Genomic DNA, 23997 nt, shown 5'->3' with positions numbered 1-23997 from the left:
AATCTTGGACGCGACGTTAAACCCAATTTCACCTCACCTCACATCACTGCAGTGAACAGAACACTTTTCCGGAACTATTGTCATACATCCCCTCAAATTGTCTCCCTTTTTGTAAGTGTCTTGCCCGTACACAAACTGTTGGCGTCTCTTTTACGTTAGTTCCACATTGATAAGACAAAGTAATGACAGATGATCATTTGTGGAGTTAATATCGCTTCATACCGTTTGTTATTCTCTTGAAAATGTTTCGTTATGAACTGCATTTTATCATTTAACTCGTCAATCGAGACTGTTCGTTTTGCAAAGCGCCATTTTTTGTTACTTGACCAACATGTATTCTTTCGCTTCCAACAACGGTCTCGTAGTATTCAATAATATTTTTGGTTTAAGTTGATTTTGTATATAATCATATCTATATGTATGATTCAGAATTTTCGTGACCCTAAATATTCTTTGTTACATTTGTTTATATTTTTTAAGATTTTGCAAACACGAAACTACTTTTTAAGTCGCAAATACAAGGGGTGGTGAACCGTCCCCGTGTGTTAGGTAGGGAGAATTTACGTTTCAAGGTTTTACATTTATAATGAAATAATTTAATTTTCCTGTAGGGAGACAATAAAAAAGATTATTCAAAGTGCGACAACGTGAAAATGCGATAAATTGCCAAAATGTCATTTTGTCCCACTTTTGTAGATTTGGATACTTTTTGCTTGTTTTTATAAGGGAGACAATGCATGCGACAATGTCCCTTCCAGGATTTCATGCATAAGCGACTCCCCGGTTCCTCTGCCAGCCGGAAGAGGCAGCTATACTCGGGTGGGCGGACTCTAGAACAGCCTCGTTTGGTGGGAGGATTGTTGCTCATGCTTTCAATCACTGGTTTGCCTGACCCAGGCTTTATCATGTACAGGCCGATATATGTCCAATATTGCTTAATATGACATGAATCATGTTGAAAAAAACATTCACTCCTATCTTGAGTATTGCTCAAAGCGACGCAAAACCACCCCATCCCACTGACTCACTCTAGACTAGCCGCTCATTCCCGGACATGCGTGAATGTTTCTTGCAGCCCGTGACCGAACAAAAGGAAATATACTACGAGGAGGAGACGATGACAACAACGGCGATAATGAACTCAACCATGTCCACAATGACAACGGCGATAATGAACTCAACCATGTCTACAAATACAACGACGGAAATGACGACGTCCAACACTACCACAACACCAGCACGTAGGTGTCCCTTCCGTGGGGATTTGGGGTAGATTGGGTTCCCGTAGTCCCACTTTTTGTAACATGCTTATGTTATTCATCTGGAGTATCTTGTCATTGCTCTGCATAATCCCCACACCTTCCTGTATATAATGTTATCTTCTTTCATAAGATCGTTTCAGTCCTGCTTTAATTGACTTGTTCTTCTTCTATAAAAAAAAAGATGGGATGGCCCAGAAGTCGAAGGCGCCGCAATTCGCTGTGCAGAGTTGCGTCATTTGGGCACGCCAGAAACCAATGATCGTGGGTTCGAATCCCGGATCACCCCAATTATATTTCTAGGTATGCTGGTAAGAGGCGACTAACGGGGTCGTGTGGTCAGTCTCACTGACTCGGATTATGCATGTCAAGTGCGTAGATTGATGCTCATGATGTCAATCACCCGACTGTCTGGTCCGGACTCGATATTTTAGTGCGTAGATTGATGCTCATGATGTCAATTACTGGATTGTCTGGTCCAGACTCGATTATTTACAGACCGCCGTCATATAGCTGGAATATTACTGAGTGCGGCGTTAAACAACACACCAACCTCTAATTGTGTGTTCTTCAATAATCTTCACGTTCCTCGACACACGTTGTCCTCTTCCCCCCTGTGATGTCATGTCGCTGCTCTGTATAAATTCTCCCGTTCTTCTGCAGCCAAGACGTACATACCAGAGGTGGGGAAGACGAGTGGCATGAACGTGCTCGGTGTCGTCACTTTCTCCATTTTCTTCGGCATCATCGTCGGCAGGCTGGGGGAGAAGGCCAAGGCAATGAAGGATTTCTTCGACGCCCTAAATGAGGTCACGATGCAGCTGGTGTCCCTCGTCATCTGGTAATTCACCCAAACACGTCCTTATCATAGCTGTAGCCGTGATCGTCTCGGTGGTCACATCTGTATCATAGCTGTAGCCGTTATCGTCTCTGTGGTCACATCTGTATCATAGCTGTAGCCGTGATCGTCTCGGTGGACACATCTGTATCATAGCTGTAGCCGTGATCGTCTCGGTGGTCACATCTGTATCATAGCTGTAGCCGTGATCGTCCCGGTGGTCACATCTGTATCATAGCTGTAGCCGTGATCGTCTCGGTGGTCACATCTGTATCATAGCTGTAGCCGTGATCGTCTCGGTGGTCACATCTGTATCGTAGTTGTAGCCGTGATCGTCTCGGTGGTCACGTCCTTTTCTGTAGCCGTGATCTTCTCGTTTGACACGTCCATATCTGTAGCCGTGATCGTCTCGGTGGTCACATCTGTATCATAGCTGTAGCCGTGATCGTCTCGGTGGACACGTCCTTATCTGTAGCCGTGATCGTCTCGGTGGTCACATCTGTATCATAGCTGTAGCCGTGATCGTCTGGGTGGCCACGTCCTTATCTGTAGCCGTGATCGTCTGGGTGGTCACATCCTTATCTGTAGCTGTGATCGTCTCGGTGGTCGCGCCCATGTCTGTAGCCCCGATCGCATTGATGGTCATGTGCTTATATGTAGCCGTGATCGTCTGGGTGGTCACGTCCTTATCTGTAGCTGTGATCGTCTCGGTGGTCACGTCCTTATCTGTAGGTGTGATCCTCTCGGTGGTCACATCCTTATCTGTAGGTGTGATCGTCTCGGTGGTCACATCCCTATCTGTAGCTGTGATCATGTCGGTGGTCACGTCCTTATCTGTAGCCGTTATCGTCTCGGTGATCACGTCCCTATCTTTAGCCGTGATCGTCTCGGTGGTCACGTCCTTATCTGTAGCGGTGATCGTCTGGGTGGTCACGTCCCTATCTGTAGGTGTGATCGTCTCGGTGGTCACGTCCTTATCTGTAGCGGTGATCGTCTCGGTGGTCACGTCCTTATCTGTAGCTGTTATCGTCTCGGTGGTCACGTCCCAATCTTTAGCCGTTATCGTCTCGGTGGTCATGTCCTTATCTGTAGCCGTGATCGTCTCGGTGGTCACATCTGTATCATAGCTGTAGCCGTGATCGTCTGGGTGGCAACGTCCTTATCTTTAGCCGTGATCGTCTGGGTGGTCACATCCTTATCTGTAGCTCTGATCGTCTCGGTGGTCACGTCCTTATCTGTAGCTGTGATCGTCTCGGTGGTCACGTCCCTATCTGTAGCTGTGATCGTCTGAGTGGTCACATCCCTATCTTTAGCCGTGATCGTCTGGGTGGTCACGTCCTTATCTGTAGCCGTTATCGTCTCGGTGGTCACGTCCCTATCTTTAGCCGCGATCCTTTCACATCCTTATCTGTAGGTGTGATCGTCTTGGTGGTCACGTCCTTATCTGTAGCCGTGATGATCTCGGTGGTCACGTCCTTATCTGTAGCTGTGATCGTCTCGGTGGTCGGGCCAATGTCTGTAGCCCCGATCGCATTGATGGTCATGTGCTTATATGTAGCCGTGATCGTCTGGGTGGTCACGTCCTTATCTGTAGCTGTGATCGTCTCGGTGGTCACGTCCTTATCTGTAGGTGTGATCGTCTCGGTGGTCACATCCTTATCTGTAGGTGTGATCGTCTCGGTGGTCACATCCCTATCTGTAGCTGTGATCATGTCGGTGGTCACGTCCTTATTTGTAGCCGTTATCGTCTCGGTGGTCACGTCCCTATCTTTAGCCGTGATCGTCTCGGTGGTCACGTCCTTATCTGTAGCGGTGATCGTCTGGGTGGTCACGTCCTTATCTGTAGGTGTGATCGTCTCGGTGGTCACGTCCTTATCTGTAGCGGTGATCGTCTGGGTGGTCACGTCCTTATCTGTAGCTGTTATCGTCTCGGTGGTCACGTCCCAATCTTTAGCCGTTATCGTCTCGGTGGTCATGTCCTTATCTGAAGACGTTATCATCTCGGTGGTCACGTCCCTATGTTTAGCCGTGATCCTCTCGGTGGTCACGTCCTTATCTTTAGCCGTGATCGTCTCGGTGGTCACGTCCCCATCTGAAGCCGTGATCGTCTCGGATGTCACGTCCTTATCTGTAGCTGTGATCGTCTCGGTGGTCACATCCATATCTGTAGCTGTGATCGTCTCGGTGGTCACGTCCCTATCTTTAGCCGTGATCGTCTCGGTGGTCACATCCTTATCTGTAGCAGTGATCGTCTCGGTGGTCACGTCCTTATCTGTAGCCGTTATCGTCTCGGTGGTCACGTCCTTATCTTTAGCCGTGATCGTCTCGGTGGTCACGTCCCAATCTGAAGCCGTGATCGTCTCGGATGTCACGTCCTTATCTGTAGCTGTGATCGTCTCGGTGGTCACATCCATATCTGTAGCTGTGATCGTCTCGGTGGTCACGTCCCTATCTTTAGCCGTGATCGTCTCGGTGGTCACATCCTTATCTGTAGCAGTGATCGTCTCGGTGGTCACGTCCTTATCTGTAGCTGTGATCGTCTCGGTGGTCGCGCCCATGTCTGTAGCCCCGATCGCATTGATGGTCATGTGCTTATATGTAGCCGTGATCGTCTGGGTGGTCACGTCCTTATCTGTAGCTGTGATCGTCTCGGTGGTCACGTCCTTATCTGTAGGTGTGATCCTCTCGGTGGTCACATCCTTATCTGTAGGTGTGATCGTCTCGGTGGTCACATCCCTATCTGTAGCTGTGATCATGTCGGTGGTCACGTCCTTATCTGTAGCCGTTATCGTCTCGGTGGTCACGTCCCTATCTTTAGCCGTGATCGTCTCGGTGGTCACGTCCTTATCTGTAGCGGTGATCGTCTGGGTGGTCACGTCCCTATCTGTAGGTGTGATCGTCTCGGTGGTCACGTCCTTATCTGTAGCGGTGATCGTCTCGGTGGTCACGTCCTTATCTGTAGCTGTTATCGTCTCGGTGGTCACGTCCCAATCTTTAGCCGTTATCGTCTGGGTGGTCATGTCCTTATCTGTAGCCGTGATCGTCTCGGTGGTCACATCTGTATCATAGCTGTAGCCGTGATCGTCTGGGTGGCAACGTCCTTATCTTTAGCCGTGATCGTCTGGGTGGTCACATCCTTATCTGTAGCTCTGATCGTCTCGGTGGTCACGTCCTTATCTGTAGCTGTGATCGTCTCGGTGGTCACGTCCCTATCTGTAGCTGTGATCGTCTGAGTGGTCACATCCCTATCTTTAGCCGTGATCGTCTGGGTGGTCACGTCCTTATCTGTAGCCGTGATCGTCTCGGTGGTCACGTCCCTATCTTTAGCCGCGATCCTTTCACATCCTTATCTGTAGGTGTGATCGTCTTGGTGGTCACGTCCTTATCTGTAGCTGTGATGATCTCGGTGGTCACGTCCTTATCTGTAGCTGTGATCGTCTCGGTGGTCGGGCCAATGTCTGTAGCCCCGATCGCATTGATGGTCATGTGCTTATATGTAGCCGTGATCGTCTGGGTGGTCACGTCCTTATCTGTAGCTGTGATCGTCTCGGTGGTCACGTCCTTATCTGTAGGTGTGATCCTCTCGGTGGTCACATCCTTATCTGTAGGTGTGATCGTCTCGGTGGTCACATCCCTATCTGTAGCTGTGATCATGTCGGTGGTCACGTCCTTATTTGTAGCCGTTATCGTCTCGGTGGTCACGTCCCTATCTTTAGCCGTGATCGTCTCGGTGGTCACGTCCTTATCTGTAGCGGTGATCGTCTGGGTGGTCACGTCCTTATCTGTAGGTGTGATCGTCTCGGTGGTCACGTCCTTATCTGTAGCGGTGATCGTCTGGGTGGTCACGTCCTTATCTGTAGCTGTTATCGTCTCGGTGGTCACGTCCCAATCTTTAGCCGTTATCGTCTCGGTGGTCATGTCCTTATCTGAAGACGTTATCATCTCGGTGGTCACGTCCCTATGTTTAGCCGTGATCCTCTCAGTGGTCACGTCCTTATCTTTAGCCGTGATCGTCTCGGTGGTCACGTCCCCATCTGAAGCCGTGATCGTCTCGGATGTCACGTCCTTATCTGTAGCTGTGATCGTCTCGGTGGTCACATCCATATCTGTAGCTGTGATCGTCTCGGTGGTCACGTCCCTATCTTTAGCCGTGATCGTCTCGGTGGTCACATCCTTATCTGTAGCAGTGATCGTCTCGGTGGTCACGTCCTTATCTGTAGCCGTTATCGTCTCGGTGGTCACGTCCTTATCTTTAGCCGTGATCGTCTCGGTGGTCACGTCCCAATCTGAAGCCGTGATCGTCTCGGATGTCACGTCCTTATCTGTAGCTGTGATCGTCTCGGTGGTCACATCCATATCTGTAGCTGTGATCGTCTCGGTGGTCACGTCCCTATCTTTAGCCGTGATCGTCTCGGTGGTCACATCCTTATCTGTAGCGGTGATCGTCTCGGTGGTCACGTCCTTATCTGTAGCCGTTATCGTCTCGGTGGTCACATCCTTATCTGTAGGTGTGATCGTCTCGGTGGTCACATCCCTATCTGTAGCTGTGATCATGTCGGTGGTCACGTCCTTATTTGTAGCCGTTATCGTCTCGGTGGTCACGTCCCTATCTTTAGCCGTGATCGTCTCGGTGGTCACGTCCTTATCTGTAGCGGTGATCGTCTGGGTGGTCACGTCCTTATCTGTAGGTGTGATCGTCTCGGTGGTCACGTCCTTATCTGTAGCGGTGATCGTCTCGGTGGTCACGTCCTTATCTGTAGCTGTTATCGTCTCGGTGGTCACGTCCCAATCTTTAGCCGTTATCGTCTCGGTGGTCATGTCCTTATCTGAAGACGTTATCATCTCGGTGGTCACGTCCCTATGTTTAGCCGTGATCCTCTCAGTGGTCACGTCCTTATCTTTAGCCGTGATCGTCTCGGTGGTCACGTCCCCATCTGAAGCCGTGATCGTCTCGGATGTCACGTCCTTATCTGTAGCTGTGATCGTCTCGGTGGTCACATCCATATCTGTAGCTGTGATCGTCTCGGTGGTCACGTCCCTATCTTTAGCCGTGATCGTCTCGGTGGTCACATCCTTATCTGTAGCAGTGATCGTCTCGGTGGTCACGTCCTTATCTGTAGCCGTTATCGTCTCGGTGGTCACGTCCTTATCTTTAGCCGTGATCGTCTCGGTGGTCACGTCCCAATCTGAAGCCGTGATCGTCTCGGATGTCACGTCCTTATTTGTAGCTGTGATCGTCTCGGTGGTCACATCCATATCTGTAGCTGTGATCGTCTCGGTGGTCACGTCCCTATCTTTAGCCGTGATCGTCTCGGTGGTCACATCCTTATCTGTAGCGGTGATCGTCTCGGTGGTCACGTCCTTATCTGTAGCCGTTATCGTCTCGGTGGTCACGTCCCAATCTTTAGCCGTTATCGTCTCGGTGGTCATGTCCTGATCTGTAGACGTTATCATCTCGGTGGTCACGTCCCTATGTTTAGCCGTGATCGTCTCGGTGGTCACGTCCCTATCTTAAGCCGTTATCGTCTCGGTGGTCACGTCCCTATCTTAAGCCGCGATCGTCTCGGTGGTCACGTCCCAATCTTTAGCCGTGATCGTCTCGGTGGTCACGTCCCAATCTGAAGCCGTGATCGTCTCGGATGTCACGTCCTTATCTGTAGTTGTGATCGTCTCGGTGGTCACATCCTTATCTGTAGGTGTGATCGTCTCGGTGGTCACATCCCTATCTGTAGCTGTGATCATGTCGGTGGTCACATCCTTATTTGTAGCCGTGATCGTCTGGGTGGTCACGTCCCTATCTGAAGCCGTTATCGTCTGGGTGGTCACGTCCCTATCTGAAGCCGTTATCGTCACGGTGGTCACGTCCTTATCTGTAGCCGTGATCGTCTCGGTGGTCACGTCCCTATCTGAAGCTGTTATCGTCACGGTGGTCACGTCTCTATCTGAAGCCGTTATCGTCACGGTGGTCACATCCTTATCTGTAGCCGTGATCGTCTGGTGGTCACGTCCTTATCTGTAGCCGTGATCGTCTCGGTGGTCACGTCCCTACCTGAAGCCGATATCGTCACGGTGGTCACGTCCTTATCTGAAGCCGTTATCGTCTCGGTGGTCACGTCCCTATCTGAAGCCGTTATCGTCACGGTGGTCAAGTCCCTATCTGAAGCCGTTATGGTCACGGTGGTCACGTCCTTATCTGAAGCCGTTATCGTCACGGTGGTCACGTCCTTATCTGTAGCTGTGATCGTCTGGGTGGTCACGTCCCTATCTGAAGCCGTTATCGTCTCGGTGGTCACGTCCCTATCTGAAGCCGTGATCGTCTGGGTGGTCACTTCCTTATCTGTAGCCGTTGTCGTCTCGGTGGTCACGTCCCTATCTGAAGCCGTTATCATCTCGGTGGTCACGTCCTTATCTGTAGCCGTTATCGTCTGGGTGGTCACGTCCCTATCTGAAGCCGTGATCGTCACGGTGGTCACGTCCTTATCTGTAGCCGTTATCGTCTCGGTGGTCACGTCCCTATCTGAAGCCGTTATCATCTCGGTGGTCACGTCCTCATCTGTAGCCATTATCGTCTCGGTGGTCACGTCCCTATCTGAAGCCGTTATCATCTCGGTGGTCACGTCCTTATCTGTAGCCGTTATCGTCTCGGTGGTCACGTCCCTATCTGAAGCCGTCATCGTCACGGTGGTCACGTCCTTATCTGTAGCCGTTATCGTCTCGGTGGTCACGTCCCTATCTGAAGCCGTTATCGTCACGGTGGTCACGTCCCTATCTTTAGCCGTGATCGTCTGGGTGGTCACGTCCCAATACTTTAGCCGTGATCGTCTCGGTGGTCACGTCCCTATCTGAAGCCGTTATCGTCACGGTGGTCACGTCCCTATCTGTAACCGTTATCGTCTGGGTGGTCACGTCCCCATCTGTACCTTATCTGTCATGTTGTTCCTCGTACTGATACCGATGTCTCTGCAGGTACTCTCCTATCGGCGTGTTGTTCCTGGTGGCCCACAAGGTTGTAGAGATGGAAAACCCAGAACAGACCTTCCAACAGCTGCTGTACTATTTCCTTACCGTCATGGCCGGACTTTTCGCTCACGGCTTTATCACACTTCCGCTCATCTACTTCATTTTTGTCCGGAAGAACCCGCTAAAGTTTATTGCAGGTGTGGCCCAAGCGATATTCACAGCCCTCGGCACTTCCTCCAGGTAAGTGGACGATCGCAACGTACTGAATATCCATACTGATCCCCGCATAGGTTCGGGTTAGAATAACTCCAAAGCAACCAGCAACCAACTTAAATGGATCTCCATTGTCCAGGCTTGGCTCATTATGACTCGTCGTACCCCGACGACGAAGGAGTGTGTTTACCAAAGATCGAAACCCTGTAAAAAGACATGTTCATCTTAACGAGCCGACCGTTTAAACAACTCTACCACCCCTGATATCATAGATGAATTTGTGATTTATTTCCATATACTGATATAGGCCAAAATACAAGTACGTAATAACTATACACGAACATGCTTAGTTACAACAGACAGACAGACATCAATATCCTACCCCATCCCCCACCTCAAACCAATTCAACACAATAAGACCTTCGATGTCTGACAGTATTTTCATGAACGGTTTCAATTATAATTCCTAGGATATGATACACCATTTGTGCTTATATATAAACAATTTGTTGATGACATGGTATTAATTACACGAATCTGAATCAAATCTAAACATTAACCTTCCTTGCCACAGCTCTGCAACTCTGCCAATCACGATGCGATGCTTGGAGCAGAACAACGGAGTGGACCGCCGTGTGACTAAGTTTGTAGCCCCCGTAGGTGCTACTATCAACATGGACGGCACCGCGTTGTACGAGGCTGTGGCGGTCATCTTTATTGGTCAGATGCAGGGATACGACCTCAGCATTGGTCAGATCATTATCATCAGGTAAGTTGTCTAATAGAATATTGCTTCAATGCATGGATACGATCTCCGCATTTGGTGTGATCATAATAACTATCATCATCATGTATTATCATCTTGGTTTGATGACACACCTTTGAACCACTTGAAACTCTTAAAACATCCATTTGAAAATATGTTTTGTAATATGTAATTAAACATAATTGTGAGCAGCAGGTTGATACAGATTGTATTGAGATTATCATCCTTTCAGGTCAGGGGTTCGAAAACCGGCCGCTTCATACCAAAATACGTTAAAAGATGGTACTTGTTGTTACCCTGCCTGTCGCTCGATATTAAGAGAATAAGACAAGGACTGGTCAGCTCGGAGTCAGTATACTCTGTCTGAGTGTGGTATTCATGTTTAACTGCAGCATGGTATCTCAGTGGCCGAAAACTATAAAATCGGCATGAATCCGGACTAGCACAAGCAGCCACACACACATACACGCACGTGTATGCACGTCGATATATAGGTGCAATAATCTTGAACGCGACGTTAAACCCCATTTCGCCTCACTTGTCCTCACATATCACCACCAAGAGCGACTTACTTCAGAACTTAAGGAAACATATCAGCATCGAGACCCAAGTGACGTCAAAACTTATAGAACACAGATATTGAAACAGCGTCTTTTGAGCTATTGTAACTGTTACATAACTACATAAGTTTAAGGATATTGTTGCAAAGTGTATTGCCGGCAGCTGATATGGTTGTATAATATCACTTCTTTATTATAGTATAACGGCAACAACGGCCGCCATTGGTGCTGCGGGTGTTCCCCAAGCTGGACTGGTTACCATGGTGATAGTGCTGACAGCAGTCGGATTCCCCACAGAGGACGTCACGCTCATCCTGGCTATTGATTGGCTATTGTAACTATTATTTCCATCTTAAGATACTACGACTACTGTAAAACTTAAGAGTACCCTCGAGCGCGGGTGGCCTAGTCGTCTAAGGCGTCCCTTGGGCACGCCAGAAACCTATGATTGTGGGTTCGAATCCCGATTCGCCCCGATTATGTTTCTAGGTTTGTCAGCACCATACCCGTGCTCGTGGGTTTCACCAAAGTGGTAAACGTCTGAGACCTGCATCACTTCGGGCTTTCCTCCCACATTAAACTAACACGCCTTGATATAACAGGAATACTGTTAAAACTTGACAGTACCCCAGAAATCAATACGATGACTAATCAAAACTCACGCTATTCATGTGGATCAGACCAAATCCAGGGTATTTAATCTCCATTTTATTTTGATAAATACTCTGGCCCCATTCGCAATCATAGTTCAGTTTCGGAAGTGACGTCACCACGCTCCTATCTCGTACGTAGCACATAATGTATCTCGCTCGTGAGAGTAGTTTTATTGGACGGTTACTTTAAGCGTGGTGATTTTCAAATCGATCTCAAAACGAAGAAATAGTAAAGGGTCAACAGTATTTATCCTAACAGAATGGAGATATAATACCCTGGATAACTGAAGATGATCTAAGCCAAGGTGCCAATAGTTGATAAGGGCACAGTTTCGGCAAATTATTTTTTCACCATTTTTTTCGCCACATTAGCTCAAACATCTCTCTAAAGAAAACGACAAGGGAATTGTTATAAAGAATTGATATAAGAATAACACTATATAATCCCATAGATGTTTAACGTGATTCTCCATTCGCTAACAGCAATACAGAAACACTGCATGCAATTGCTGACAAACCATCCTCGTGTTTCAGGGATCGGTTCCGTACCGCCATCAATGTCCTTGGTGATGCATTCGGAGCGGGAATTGTGGCTCATCTGGCTAGAAATGAGCTGAAGAATATGGACAAAGATATTGAATTTGGCGACGGACAGACCAACAATGGATACATATCTAGTACACTCGACGAGAGGCTATAAACACTCGATCCTTACAACATGCTTGTCAGAATCATTTCCTTTTTACAGCCGTGTCCCGTTATCTCGAAGTCAATGGGAAAGTGAGGTAGCCTGGTAGTTAAAGCGTTAGCTCGTCACTGTTAACACCTGGGTTCGATTCCCAAATGAGTATGCTCTATTCTGATCATCTGTGTCGCATGTCGTGAGAGTGCTTCAACTGTACTCAATTGTTGAACAAGTTCAACAAACCGGATATGGCATTCGTGAAAGAGAGAATGATATTTATGCATGTTCCCGTTAACTTCGATATAAACACCATTTGTAGATACTCGTGTTTGAGGTAACGGGGGATGAGTGTAGGGAACATTGTCGTCTAGCATCTTGTTCTTATCCTTGCGTTTCTTTGACGAATAGTGAAACCCCGTTTAACCGGACACTGTTAGTCCGGAAAAGCCGCAAACCCAGAGGAGTACTCTTAGAAACGATTTGTTCTAATGACATTTTTCGTGACAATGATTCGTTAAATGACATTTTTCGTGACAATGATTCGTTAACCTGGACATTTGTTAATCAGGACGATTTTAATTCGAAGGGCAGTGTCCGGTTTAACGGGCTTAGGCAATACCCAGTACTTTTCAATCTCATTAAAATCAGACCTTAGTTATCGCTACCGGTAAAACAAAGATCTGAAGACATCCCATTAGGGGTCACGTCAGAATGACCTTTCATCCGACCAATCAGTGCGTCGCTTACCAGATTATGAAAGTGACAGTCGGAATGAGATTTCTTATCATGCAATCTCGAAAACTTTAACATGGGGTATTCCGAACGACTGAATCCTTACAATCTAGACCATCTATTAGCCATTCCAGAATGGGTTTTTTTGTTCAGGTTTCAAATTTGTAATCGAGAATTTGTCTAAATATGTTTCGAAACGTAGTCGCCAATTTGAAATTGTGCCGTAAAGCACGAGAAAACTGTCTTCTGATTGGTCATTCCATTGGTCGGTCAAAGTTCGTGCAAGGTCGGTCTGACGTGACCCATAATGGGATGTCCTCAGATCTTTGTTTGTCATGTTTTGAATAGGTCATGATGAACCTCTTGTTTTCCTGGTGCTTTGAATGGATACATATTTGATGTTTTTATATTAAGTACTTGACAACTGTATACAATTATCATATTTGGTTTTCATTATCAAAGTTAAAAGAATACTTAGAAAGTTAAGTTCAAAGAATATTGCCAGATTATTCGTCATAAGTGGAATGTTTTGAAAACGGTTTATAACGTTAGTTGTTGCCTATTGAAACAATCTTTTTAAAATCAGATCTTAGTTTTCGCTACCGCTTAACAAAGATCTGAGGACATCCCATTACGGGTCACGTCAGAAGGACCTTACGCGAACTTTGACCGACCAATTAAATGACTGACAAGAAATCGACATTACCCAGTCAAAAGGCAGTTTTCTCGAGCTTTACGACATAAGTTTCAAACTGGCGACTACGCTTCGAAACATATTTTGACGTATTCTCGATTAAACATTTTAAAACTGATAAAAAGAACATTCTGTAATGGCTTGTAGATGGCATATATTGTATGGATATAATCATAAAACCCGTAACTGTCGTTCGGAATACCCTCTGTTAAATATTTCGAGGTTGCATGATTAGAAAACACATTACGACTGTCACTTTCATGATCTGGTAAGCGACGCCCTGATTGGTTGGATGAAAGGTCGCTCTGACGTGACCCGTAATGGTATGTCCTCAGATCTTTGTTTAGCGTTAGCGAGAACAAAGATCTGATTTGAATGAGATTGCAATTGAAAGGATACCCGATGTTCAGTTCTGTTCACACCCCAATGTCTTTCAATGCTGTTTTCTAAAGTCTTTTGACAGGTAAAAAACTATTAAAGACGTCACAGGGTTGTGGTTTGTGCATGTGAATAGTGTATATAATAATGAACCTTTGTCTGATCGGCGTATAGCTCCGTTCACATAATCTGGAAACAGGTAAACCACATATATAATACTGAAACATACGCGGGTTTACTTAAACTTGTTATTCTTACGATTGTCGTATTTGTCTACACGCTGTAGAGCTACCTTCTTTGAGAGGCATTTATAAGTTGGATAAGATAAGATATATTAATGAACATCTTCTTTATTACAATTAGGAGCGACGTTTTGCTGTAAGTGTACTGAAGAAGTTGTTCATCCATATATCTTATCCTTACGATGTAAAACCACGGTCATAAGACCTCTACACTGAAAACCACATTTGCTACCGCCAAATACAGGGTCAACACTATTACCAGATGTAACCGTTGTTTATTCCAGGTAATGTGCAATCGGGAAAACCACATCAGTTACCATCAAACAGGGTTACTTAAGCGGGGATATGGTTGGTATTGTAATCGTCGTGTGTGACCATAAACTATGTTCACAAACCCCCCTCGGGGCCCGTTCTAATTATAACCACAGACGGAGAAGCAGGGTTTATTCAAGTTATACTTGTCATCACAGGGGAGTGCATGGCTGATTCATGTACATGTACCTACACCAAGCCTAAATGAATTTATTCTGAGATATGTTAAAAGCCGGACATCCTGATGAACCGACCACGCAACAGGCGGTTAACTCAATCTCACTCTCTCACACACAGACACACACACACACACACACACACAGACACACACAAACACACACACAGACACACACACGCACGCACACACACAAACACACACACATTAATTCCGGACATAACATGCATCGTGCATTGTCTACTTTGACTACCTAATATTCAGTTAGTTGTCTAGCAACGTTTAAATGCCCTGGTTCAAACTATTTAATGGAAAATAGTTCTATGATGTGGGGGTCTAGAGGGAGCGTAAGGACGTGCTATGCTATATACAGCAGGACAGACGTTCATCACGTGGGGGCTAGGAACTCCAGACATTGCATGTCCGAGACTAATCTCTACCTATACATATACACAGTAGGATATTGCTGCAAGGAAAATGCAGTGCTATAGTTCCCTGTCTCATCCTTTAATTTTGACTACCTCAGAAGTTTAAGAATACATAGATTACACAGATCTTAGAATCAAACTACACAACTTGTCAGTCGTAGTTTGGTACATAATACTTAAATGTGAATAGAAATTTGGTTATATGTGATTTGTAGTCGAGGTGAGGGGCGGCGCGGCGCGGCGCGACTTTTGTGACCACTCGCGTCATTCCGGACCGCGAACAGTTCGCGTGGATTTCAATCTTTAAAGTACAAGCAAACATGACGAAATGTAACCTGCGTAATAGCTGGATACTTTTACGTGAATATTTGTAATAGCAGTTGTTGGTTACAGTAAACTGTATTTGGAGTCTTGGAGATATCCAAGATCAATTCAACACTTAATATCTGATGTATACATTTGGATGAAAAGGGGTATGTACAAAGACAAAAATGTGGGGAATTGGTTGGTCGTGTCTTCGTAATATCTCGCGATATGGGGGCGAGTATCCCGAGTAGTTACGGAAAGAGGAGAGTGGTCACGATTGCAAAACATGCTAAACGACGGCAGTACATCATCGCACAGATAAAAACTTTGTGCTAAGTTTTTATTCTAAGATCATTGTTGACAGGTGTAATATTTAGAGTGTTATATAACTATATAAGATATCAATTTCTTTGCTTTTTGTCCGTTTGCAAATAATTGTTTTAAACGTACATTTTTTGCATAGTATACGCAGATTACTCCAATCAATTATTTGTACATAATCGAGTTCAACCTCCAGAGAAACCCCACTTCTTAAACCGTACTCCATTTCTTATGCTCGTTGTTATAAGGACATTCATAGTTTACGTATATTGAAATTTGATATCCATTTCAGAAATATTTTTTTTACATATATTTTTCAGACAGTTCCAATACAGAGCACATGTAATGATCTATTGTCATACTGCATGTTATTTTTAATAATGATCCAATTATGATTAATCCATTTTATGAACTTTACAGAATCATAAATATATTATTATTAAATATCTTTTTATGTTATGTGTGTGAATCAAGGAAATTTCCATCCACAAATTAGTATATGTTATTTCAATTGTATATTTATCCAATTTTATAATTATATAATTGAATAGATGAATAAAATATTTTCAAGTAATGTTTGTGTGTCTGTGGTAGATCAACAATGTCGAGTCAAACACAACGTGAGAATCTTGAGACAAGCCCTTGAAATGGCTGGACTTGTATAACCTGACCATCCATCGCGAATTGTGCTGTTGATATATTTGGACTCTCGATATCAGCGGAAGATGTACTGGTATATTCAGCGGTAGCAGCAGCAGCAGCAGAAGCAGCAGCAGCAACAACAATAGCAACAGCCACAAGCATTAACATCAAATCTTTTACTCCCCGATACGATGCCTCTCTGGGTCAAGATCTCACAACCCTGTCACTGAAAAGTCGCGTCTGGTGAACTCTGGGCGAACTCTGAAGGAAGCTTTGGTTTCTTTTCAGCTAGACTCGGGAATCTCGACGTTGATTGGTTTATTTGAAAGATAACCTGGCATGACCTTCAATGGGCGGTTTGACATCTTCACTCCGCGTTGTATCGTACAGGTGGAGTAAAAGGTCTGATTTGTAATGAGATTGCAACAGTAGGATTTGTTTGTGTGTTGTTTAACGCCGCACTCTGCAATTTTCCAGCTATATCATGGCGGTCTGTAAATAGTCGAGTCGGGACTAGACAGTCCAGTTACTGACATCGTGAGCATCGATCTACGCAATTGGGATACGATGACATGCATCAACCCGATCCCGTTAGTCGCCTCTTACGACATGCTTAGTCGCCACTTACGACAATCATAGGTTGCTGAAGACTTATTCTAATTCGGATCTTCACCGGTCGCAACAATAGGACCAGGATCAATAATAACGACAACAATGACGACCAACCACAAAATACCAACAACAACATTGAAGGAATGGCATTGAAACAAGTGACAAAGTGAATGTCGTCTGACGCCGAAGTCGGGAATAATCCTGCTCACGTCGGCTAGATCGTGTTATTCTTCATCTGAATAATCGAGTTTGGGTCAGGTAGGCCAGTGGGTGACGGCATGTGCATCCACCTATATTACGTAGGGAGTAGGCTATATACAAGTAGTAGAGTTGTGACCAGAAAACCCAGACCCCCAGCACGAACAAACAGCCACATAATCGCGGCTCGACTACACGCCATCAGCCACGTGACAGACCGTGACCACCCGATCAACTTTAGTCGACCCTCACAAACATGGGTAACTGGACACCCATTCCTACCCACGAGGACCATGATAATGAGAGTATACCAGTATGAATCTCAGCTCCGAGGGGTAGGTAGGTGTCTCTGAAAATGTATACTTTTGATAGAAACAAACAACTCCATATCAACTGAAAAGTGATATGTGAGATTCAGAGAGAAACATCTACACTTGCTTCATCCTTGGGCCATAGCGTTGCAGGCATGGCAGGGCGAAAGTGAAAATCCCTCTTACAGTACCATCCCATGACTTGCAGAATATCGTGGAAATGTGTTTAATTTAAAACCTTACCTTTAAGTACCCCACATATTTCGTTTGAATTTGTAGATTGCCAAAAGTAATACGTAAGTGACGCCACTGGGGTGCGTTATTTTCGGCGGGACGTTGTTCTTCCTCGAGCGTTTAAAATCCCTATCGCCCATAAGAACATATACTATATTAAGTTAACCTATTCACCCGACGTTTACTACGATTACGATGACATTGCACGTTTACCCGACAGTTACAAATAAAAACAACAATGGTGAAACAATCTTATGGAAGAGGGATTCGTAACTATGTACGAGCTACATGTACATGTCAGACAGTTAAATACCATTCGTTATCATCGGCAACAACAATACAATATAATGCATATGGGATAGAAACAACGTCATTTGTGTACGAGACAAGAATTGCAACAGCAAATGTTTCAGAGACGCCAAATGGATTATGACAACTATGTGGGGTATTCAGAGGTCAGCAACGTGTGCTGTCTATACGAGGCGCTTTATTAGACAGGTCAGTCAGGATCAGTGACCTGGTTCACTGCGTGTCATCGTAGCCCGAGAGCGTTGGATGTAGCTCATAAAATCAATCACAAGATTGTCTACACTCGTTTATTCACAGACCGCCGTCACATACCTACAATACTACTCGGTACTGTTGCCCAGTTTGTCCTGAGAAGAAAACAGAAAAGTAAATTCATTGAGAATAAAATATGTTAAAAACTAAAGAAGTAATCCTTTAAGCGAAATATTTAAATTGTTAAAATGGTACGTCATACTTAGCCTGCCTCACAGTTCCTGAACCATGTTATATTACCTTCCGCCCAGCCATTTCTGTAATGCAACAGCTTAAATGAAGCAAGTCTAGATTTTCCTCGGGTTCAGCATGTGTGGCCCAAATGCAGATGTTTTTAGTCTCTGAATCTCCCATCTCGTTGGGGCTCTTTTTCAATTTAAATGGAGTTATTTGTTTCTATCAACTTACACATTTTCAGAGACTAAGCATTAGTATATTAATAAGCTGTAGAAAGCCAAAAACTTCAACCATATTAGATTATTTTCAGCACCAAAACAGACATCCGCCATGACACGTTGATCCCCCCCCCCCCCCCGCCCCCCGTCTTGAAGGACACCCACATGACACAGATAAGACTTAGAATGCAAGTAGGCTGGCTTGGTTTCACAAACGATTGTATATATTGAGGTGAATCACGCATTGATGATCTGGGTGGGGTCTTATCGGGTCACTTACCACCAATACCAGTTTTGTCAAGCGACAAGTGCCAGTTGATTCCCTGTAAAGCAGAGATTTTCGTTTACGTATCTTTGTCTGCTCTGTGAGAGCCTGGTACTGCTGGGTCCGGGAAGATGGGGATCAAGGTGTGAATCATGGAGTGGGTCTTTGTATGGCGATATTCCATTGAGCTTTTATGAATACCAATGTTATACAAACTGACGGAGAATATGTAATTATAATGTTGGTGGGTTTACGTTAACACAGGGCGATCTAAAGAAGAAATTCCTAAAAATATCGCGAAGTGCGCATTTTAAGAAATATTCTTTTGCTATGGATAAACATCGTCATTGAGTTTTGACCACGTCGGTACAATCAGGGTAAGGGTCGGCAATCAGGTGTCTTTGCATAGTCTCTCTGGTTTAAGTAATGCTCTACGGCCGGGTAGTTAAATCGCTCGCTCGTCACGCCGAAGACCCGGGTTCGATTCCCCACATTGGTACAATGTGTGAAGTCCATTTCCGGTGTCCCCCACCGTGAGATCTCTGCCATATTGCCAAAAGCGACTTAAAACCATACTCACACACTCACATACTCAGAAAGTATGTGAATATCAAGTAATCTAATAGGTATTAGCTCTTCTCCTGTTTACAAGCGATGTCTGTAACAATCCAGCTGGTCAGTTGGACGAGATTGTAGATTTTGTCAAGGGAATACCGTATGTTTGCGATGCAATCTTAGTTCCTCATAGACTGGCTAGGTGCCAGATTTGGTTGTATAGTTATATATTTCCTTTTGTCAAGTTCGGCAATGGCTTACCACGAGTTACTGACCTGCTGACGGTTTTCAAAACAAGATCCTTCTAGATGGGGACATTTTCTCCCAATTGCACTGGAGTACACTACTTCTGAACTGAAGTGACCCAAGCCATTCGGCTCTGCTGAAACACGTGTGTTAACCCGCTAACGAATACCCCGAGTGAACCAGTGAGGGCTCAGCAGAACGAACGCCAACTTTCATAGGAAGGGGTTTATAACTTATGGCAAAAAAATGTCTTTGTTCCTTGCGTCTGGTTATCCTAGGAGTGTATGTTACATACAACATGTACATATTACAAAGTAAACCCCGTTAACACAATGTTTCATAGTCTCTCGTTACTTCATTAAGATTGGCCCAGTTCTGATATTACCAGGCAAACCAATGGTTGAACGCCCTATGCCGTCCGGGCACGATGACTCACAATGGCCCACTTTAATAACCGGGGCGGTCGGGTAGCCTAGTGGTTAAAGCGTTCGCTCGTCACGCCAAAGACCCGGGTTCGATTCCCGACAGAACAGAACTTTATTACGCCCATGGCTACAAAAAGTAGCATGTTGAGGTTTAACAGGAGATGCGACGTATAATAGTGATGGCAGCTTTAATAGTTATCTAAATGTAGCCATTGCTATTTTACAATATTTTGATAATTTCTTCAAGAAGATATTATTTTTACAATGAAACATCTGTTGAAGTTTAAACATAGATGGATGTACAATAAGAGTCTTTGGTATGTATAAATGTCTTACTTCTTTAAAATATTCACATTTAAAAATATAATGATATTCATCCGCAATGTCTTGGCTTTTACAAACAGTACATTTTCTATCTAATAAAGGGGTGTGATTCAATCTTCCACATTCAATCGGTAAATAATGGCAAGAAGTTCTGAAAAGTAGTAGTGGTATGTACACTCGTTTTGGTAAATTGCACAGATATGTTTCCAGTGAGATATTATCTTTAATGACTTTATAAAATTTTCCTTTACTTGAATTTGTGACATCAGAATTCCACCGTTATCTAACTGATCTTCCAAACAAGTTCTAATCACACATGTAAGCCAATCAACTGATGAAAATGACTGATTTATCCAAACATTGTTATTACCTGTCATAACAAGAATATGTTTAACAAACTGTAGCCAATTTTGGTGTTGATTATTTACAGTGTAGTTATAATACAAATTTTTATACACAATTAATGAAAGTTTGGTGGCTTTTCCAGATAGCAATCTTCCCCAAAAAGTGATGATTCTTGTCATGACAGTGATATACAGAGGTTTTCGGCCTGTTTCGCCGTATATCATATATAAAGGTGTACTTTTCTTTACAGGAATTAGTTTTCTTAAAAAAGATAACTGTACATTTTCAATCAATGATAAATTTTCAAAACCCCATACTTCACATCCATATATTAAAATTGGTAGAACAATAGCATCAAATAGTTTTAACTGACAACTTATAGATAAGTTATAATATCTAGATTTTGTTAAGATAAAATGGACTGCCTTTGCTGCCTTCTCACACAGAGCTTTCTTGTTTACATTAAATGTACAGTTTTTATTAAATATAATACCTAAGTATTTGTATGATTTAACGTTTTCTAAATGTTTATTGCACAGATAGAATTTGGTTTCGTAGTGTTTCTTGATTCCTCCAAAAATTATTACTTGGGACTTTTTTACGTTAATTTTCAATTTCCAGTGTTTACAGTATTGTGTGAATCCATCTAGTAGTTTCTGTAGGTCTTCCTTACAGTTTGCTATTAGTACTGTGTCATCGGCGTATAATAATGAAAAAAAAAACTATTGATGTAGTTATAATTGATTCTTGGCAGTCATTATTAACAGTTATACCTGCACAGTCTTGAGATATAAGAAAAGGTTCAAGGTCATTTAGGAAGATGGAGAAAAGAAGAGGTGATAAGTTCTCTCCCTGTCTGACACCTTTAGTACATGAGAACATTGGACTTGTTTCATCTTTGTTAGTCACACAAGATTAAACTACTTTATACATATTTAGGATAACTTGTAGACATTTACCGTGTATATCTTCTTTAATAACTTTACCCCAAAGTCAAATTCTCCAAATATTGTCAAATGCTTTTTCAAAGTCAATAAAACAACAGAATAATTTTTGTTTTCGATTCTTCAGGATGTCTAATAGGCTATAAAGAGTAAATATGTGATCCATTGTCGAGTATCCCTTCCTAAATCCTGCTTGCACTTCTGATATAGCATCTATTGAGTCCAAAAATGTGGTAAGTCTGTTATTTAGAACCGAGGTGAATAGTTTACTCAGACAACTGACTACTGTAATGGGCCGGTAATTTTATGGATTATTAATGTTTCCTTTGTTTTTTTAAATTGGTTTTATGATTCCTTTTAGCCATGTTGTTGGGAAATGTCCACTGTCAAGTATCTTGTTAAACAAAAGTTCATAAGTTGTAAGCATAATATGTTGTGTACTTGTGATATATTCATTTATAATGTTGTCTATTCCACTAACCTTGTTGTGTTTCAGCTGTGATATAGCATGCAATATTTCAGGTGTTGTTATTGGCTGATTCAGAACAGTATCATGTGAGTCTGTATTAAAGTCAATGTTCGCATCTGTTTCATTCTCACTATTTTCATTCTGTGCCCTAAAATATTCAAAAAGCTCATCAATAGGTGGTGATTTATCATTTCTTGTTCCACGTTTTAACAATTTCCAGAAAGATTTAGTGTCATGTTGTTGAAGATTATCTATCTTCTTTTGCAACACATCTCTATGGAGTCTACTATATTTGACAAGAGTATTTTTATATGTTCTGCTTGCGTTTACGAGCCTCATTTTATTTTGTGTTGTTTTATCTTTATTGAAAAATGTCCTGGCCTTGTGGTACTTCCCTCGTGCTATTTTGCACTCTTTGCCAAACCATGGTTTAATTAATTTATTTTACAGTGTTCGATTCCCTGATAGTTTTGTTTTGAATGGGTGTGGTGTTGTGAGGTTCAGTTTCTATGGTTACTGGTGGTATGTTCAGTGTGAGAGAGATTGCACTATGTACATCTGAATAGCATCATATGTTGAAATTGAGTAGTCCACCACACTTGTACCTTTACATGTTACTTTTCCTATAGACTTATCACTTCCAATTCTTCCATTGTGAATAAATAAATTATTATTTTTACACAAACCCAAAAGTGTGTTACCATGATTGTTCACATGCCCAGTATCCATAGAGCGCCTATCTTTGGTCATTCCATGTTCACTCAATATATGTTGATCTAGCATTTCTTCCAATAAATCATCAGGTATGTTTATATATTGTGTGTCTGTATCATCGACATTAATAATATCTGACTTATTGTTAGTTCTTGCATTGAAATCACCAAGCATTACAATAATATTATCATTATTTCTATAATCAATTATATCATTTTCTAAGTTTGTGAAACATTCTGATGTAAAGTAAGGTGATCCTTCAGGTGGTATATATATAGTACCAAGCATGATATTCTTGTGTTGAGGCAAATGTATCTGTACCCAAAGTACATGTTCATCCTTGTATGGTTCAACGGTAACCCTGTCAACAATGTCATTTTTAATACACACTATAATCCCCCCTGAGCGTACTGAGTGACGTTGTGTCCTTGGGTAACTAAAGGATTTGTAGTTAGGTAATTCTACAGTATCATAGCAATCAAGCTTACTCTCAGCAAAACATAAAATTTCAAAACGTTCAATAAATTCACAAAACTCTAGTGATAACAATTTTGACTTGAGTCCACATACATTTATAAAGAGACAGTTTACCTGTTGCGTTAAGATAACATCATTGCTAATCTGCAAATCACATTTGTGTCCCTCGTTGTTTACGTTGTTATAACGAGGAGTAGCAGCATATTCTCTATTTACATCTGTATGATGAGGTCCGGGTGCATGATCTCCTTGACTGTCCTAGTAGCGAGGGCTGTGTCCTTCAGGGTATACCCTTTCTCCATTAATAAATAGTTTGTCTCTGACAAGTTTAGCATTTTCCTGGTTCTGCCTGGCTCGTCTGTAAATTGGTAAGAGTGTCTTACGACGTTCATTCCACTCTTTCGGTAGTTGCTCGTTCACACCATACCTTGTTCCTTTTAAGTTTGACGATGCAGCAGCTCTCACAGTCTCTCGTTGTGGGTAGTGGAGAAAACGCGCAATAACGGGGCGAATCCGGGAAGGACGATGTTGTCCGAGACGATGCACTCTTTCAAACACTATCTCCTCTTCCACTTTCAGTTTGTCTCTGATGAAGGTTCTCAGTTTCTCTTCTGTGTTCTCCTGATCCTTCTCTTCTATACCACTGAATAGCAGATTGTTTCTCATCCCCCTCCACTGTAGGTCCAACAGTGGTTCAATGTGTGAAGCCCATTTCTGGTGTCCCCCGTCGTGATATTGCTGGAATATTGCTAAAAGCG

The 23997-nt window shown here is 43.6% G+C and overlaps 1 protein-coding gene across 1 annotated transcript in view; it reads left to right on the top strand.

Annotated features, from left to right (window-relative positions):
* LOC139478504 (excitatory amino acid transporter 1-like) overlaps window positions 1-14052 on the top strand; it is a 33761-nt gene extending 19709 nt beyond the window's left edge. Inside the window, exons 3-8 of the mRNA XM_071260994.1 lie at window positions 1076-1241; window positions 1923-2100; window positions 9064-9297; window positions 9845-10039; window positions 10796-10930; window positions 11784-14052. Of these exons, the coding sequence (XP_071117095.1) occupies window positions 1076-1241; window positions 1923-2100; window positions 9064-9297; window positions 9845-10039; window positions 10796-10930; window positions 11784-11949 (1074 nt within the window). The 3' untranslated portion in view covers window positions 11950-14052. The remainder of the gene's footprint in view (window positions 1-1075; window positions 1242-1922; window positions 2101-9063; window positions 9298-9844; window positions 10040-10795; window positions 10931-11783) is intronic.
* Window positions 14053-23997: the final 9945 nt, after the last annotated feature.

The sequence above is a fragment of the Haliotis cracherodii genome, unplaced genomic scaffold (genome assembly GCF_022045235.1).
Source record: "Haliotis cracherodii isolate W230 unplaced genomic scaffold, xgHalCrac1.p SCAF_4, whole genome shotgun sequence".
Classification (NCBI taxonomy): Eukaryota; Metazoa; Mollusca; class Gastropoda; order Lepetellida; family Haliotidae; genus Haliotis; species Haliotis cracherodii.
Note: the sequence above shows the minus strand (reverse complement) of the source record. Positions and strands in the feature narration are given on the sequence as shown.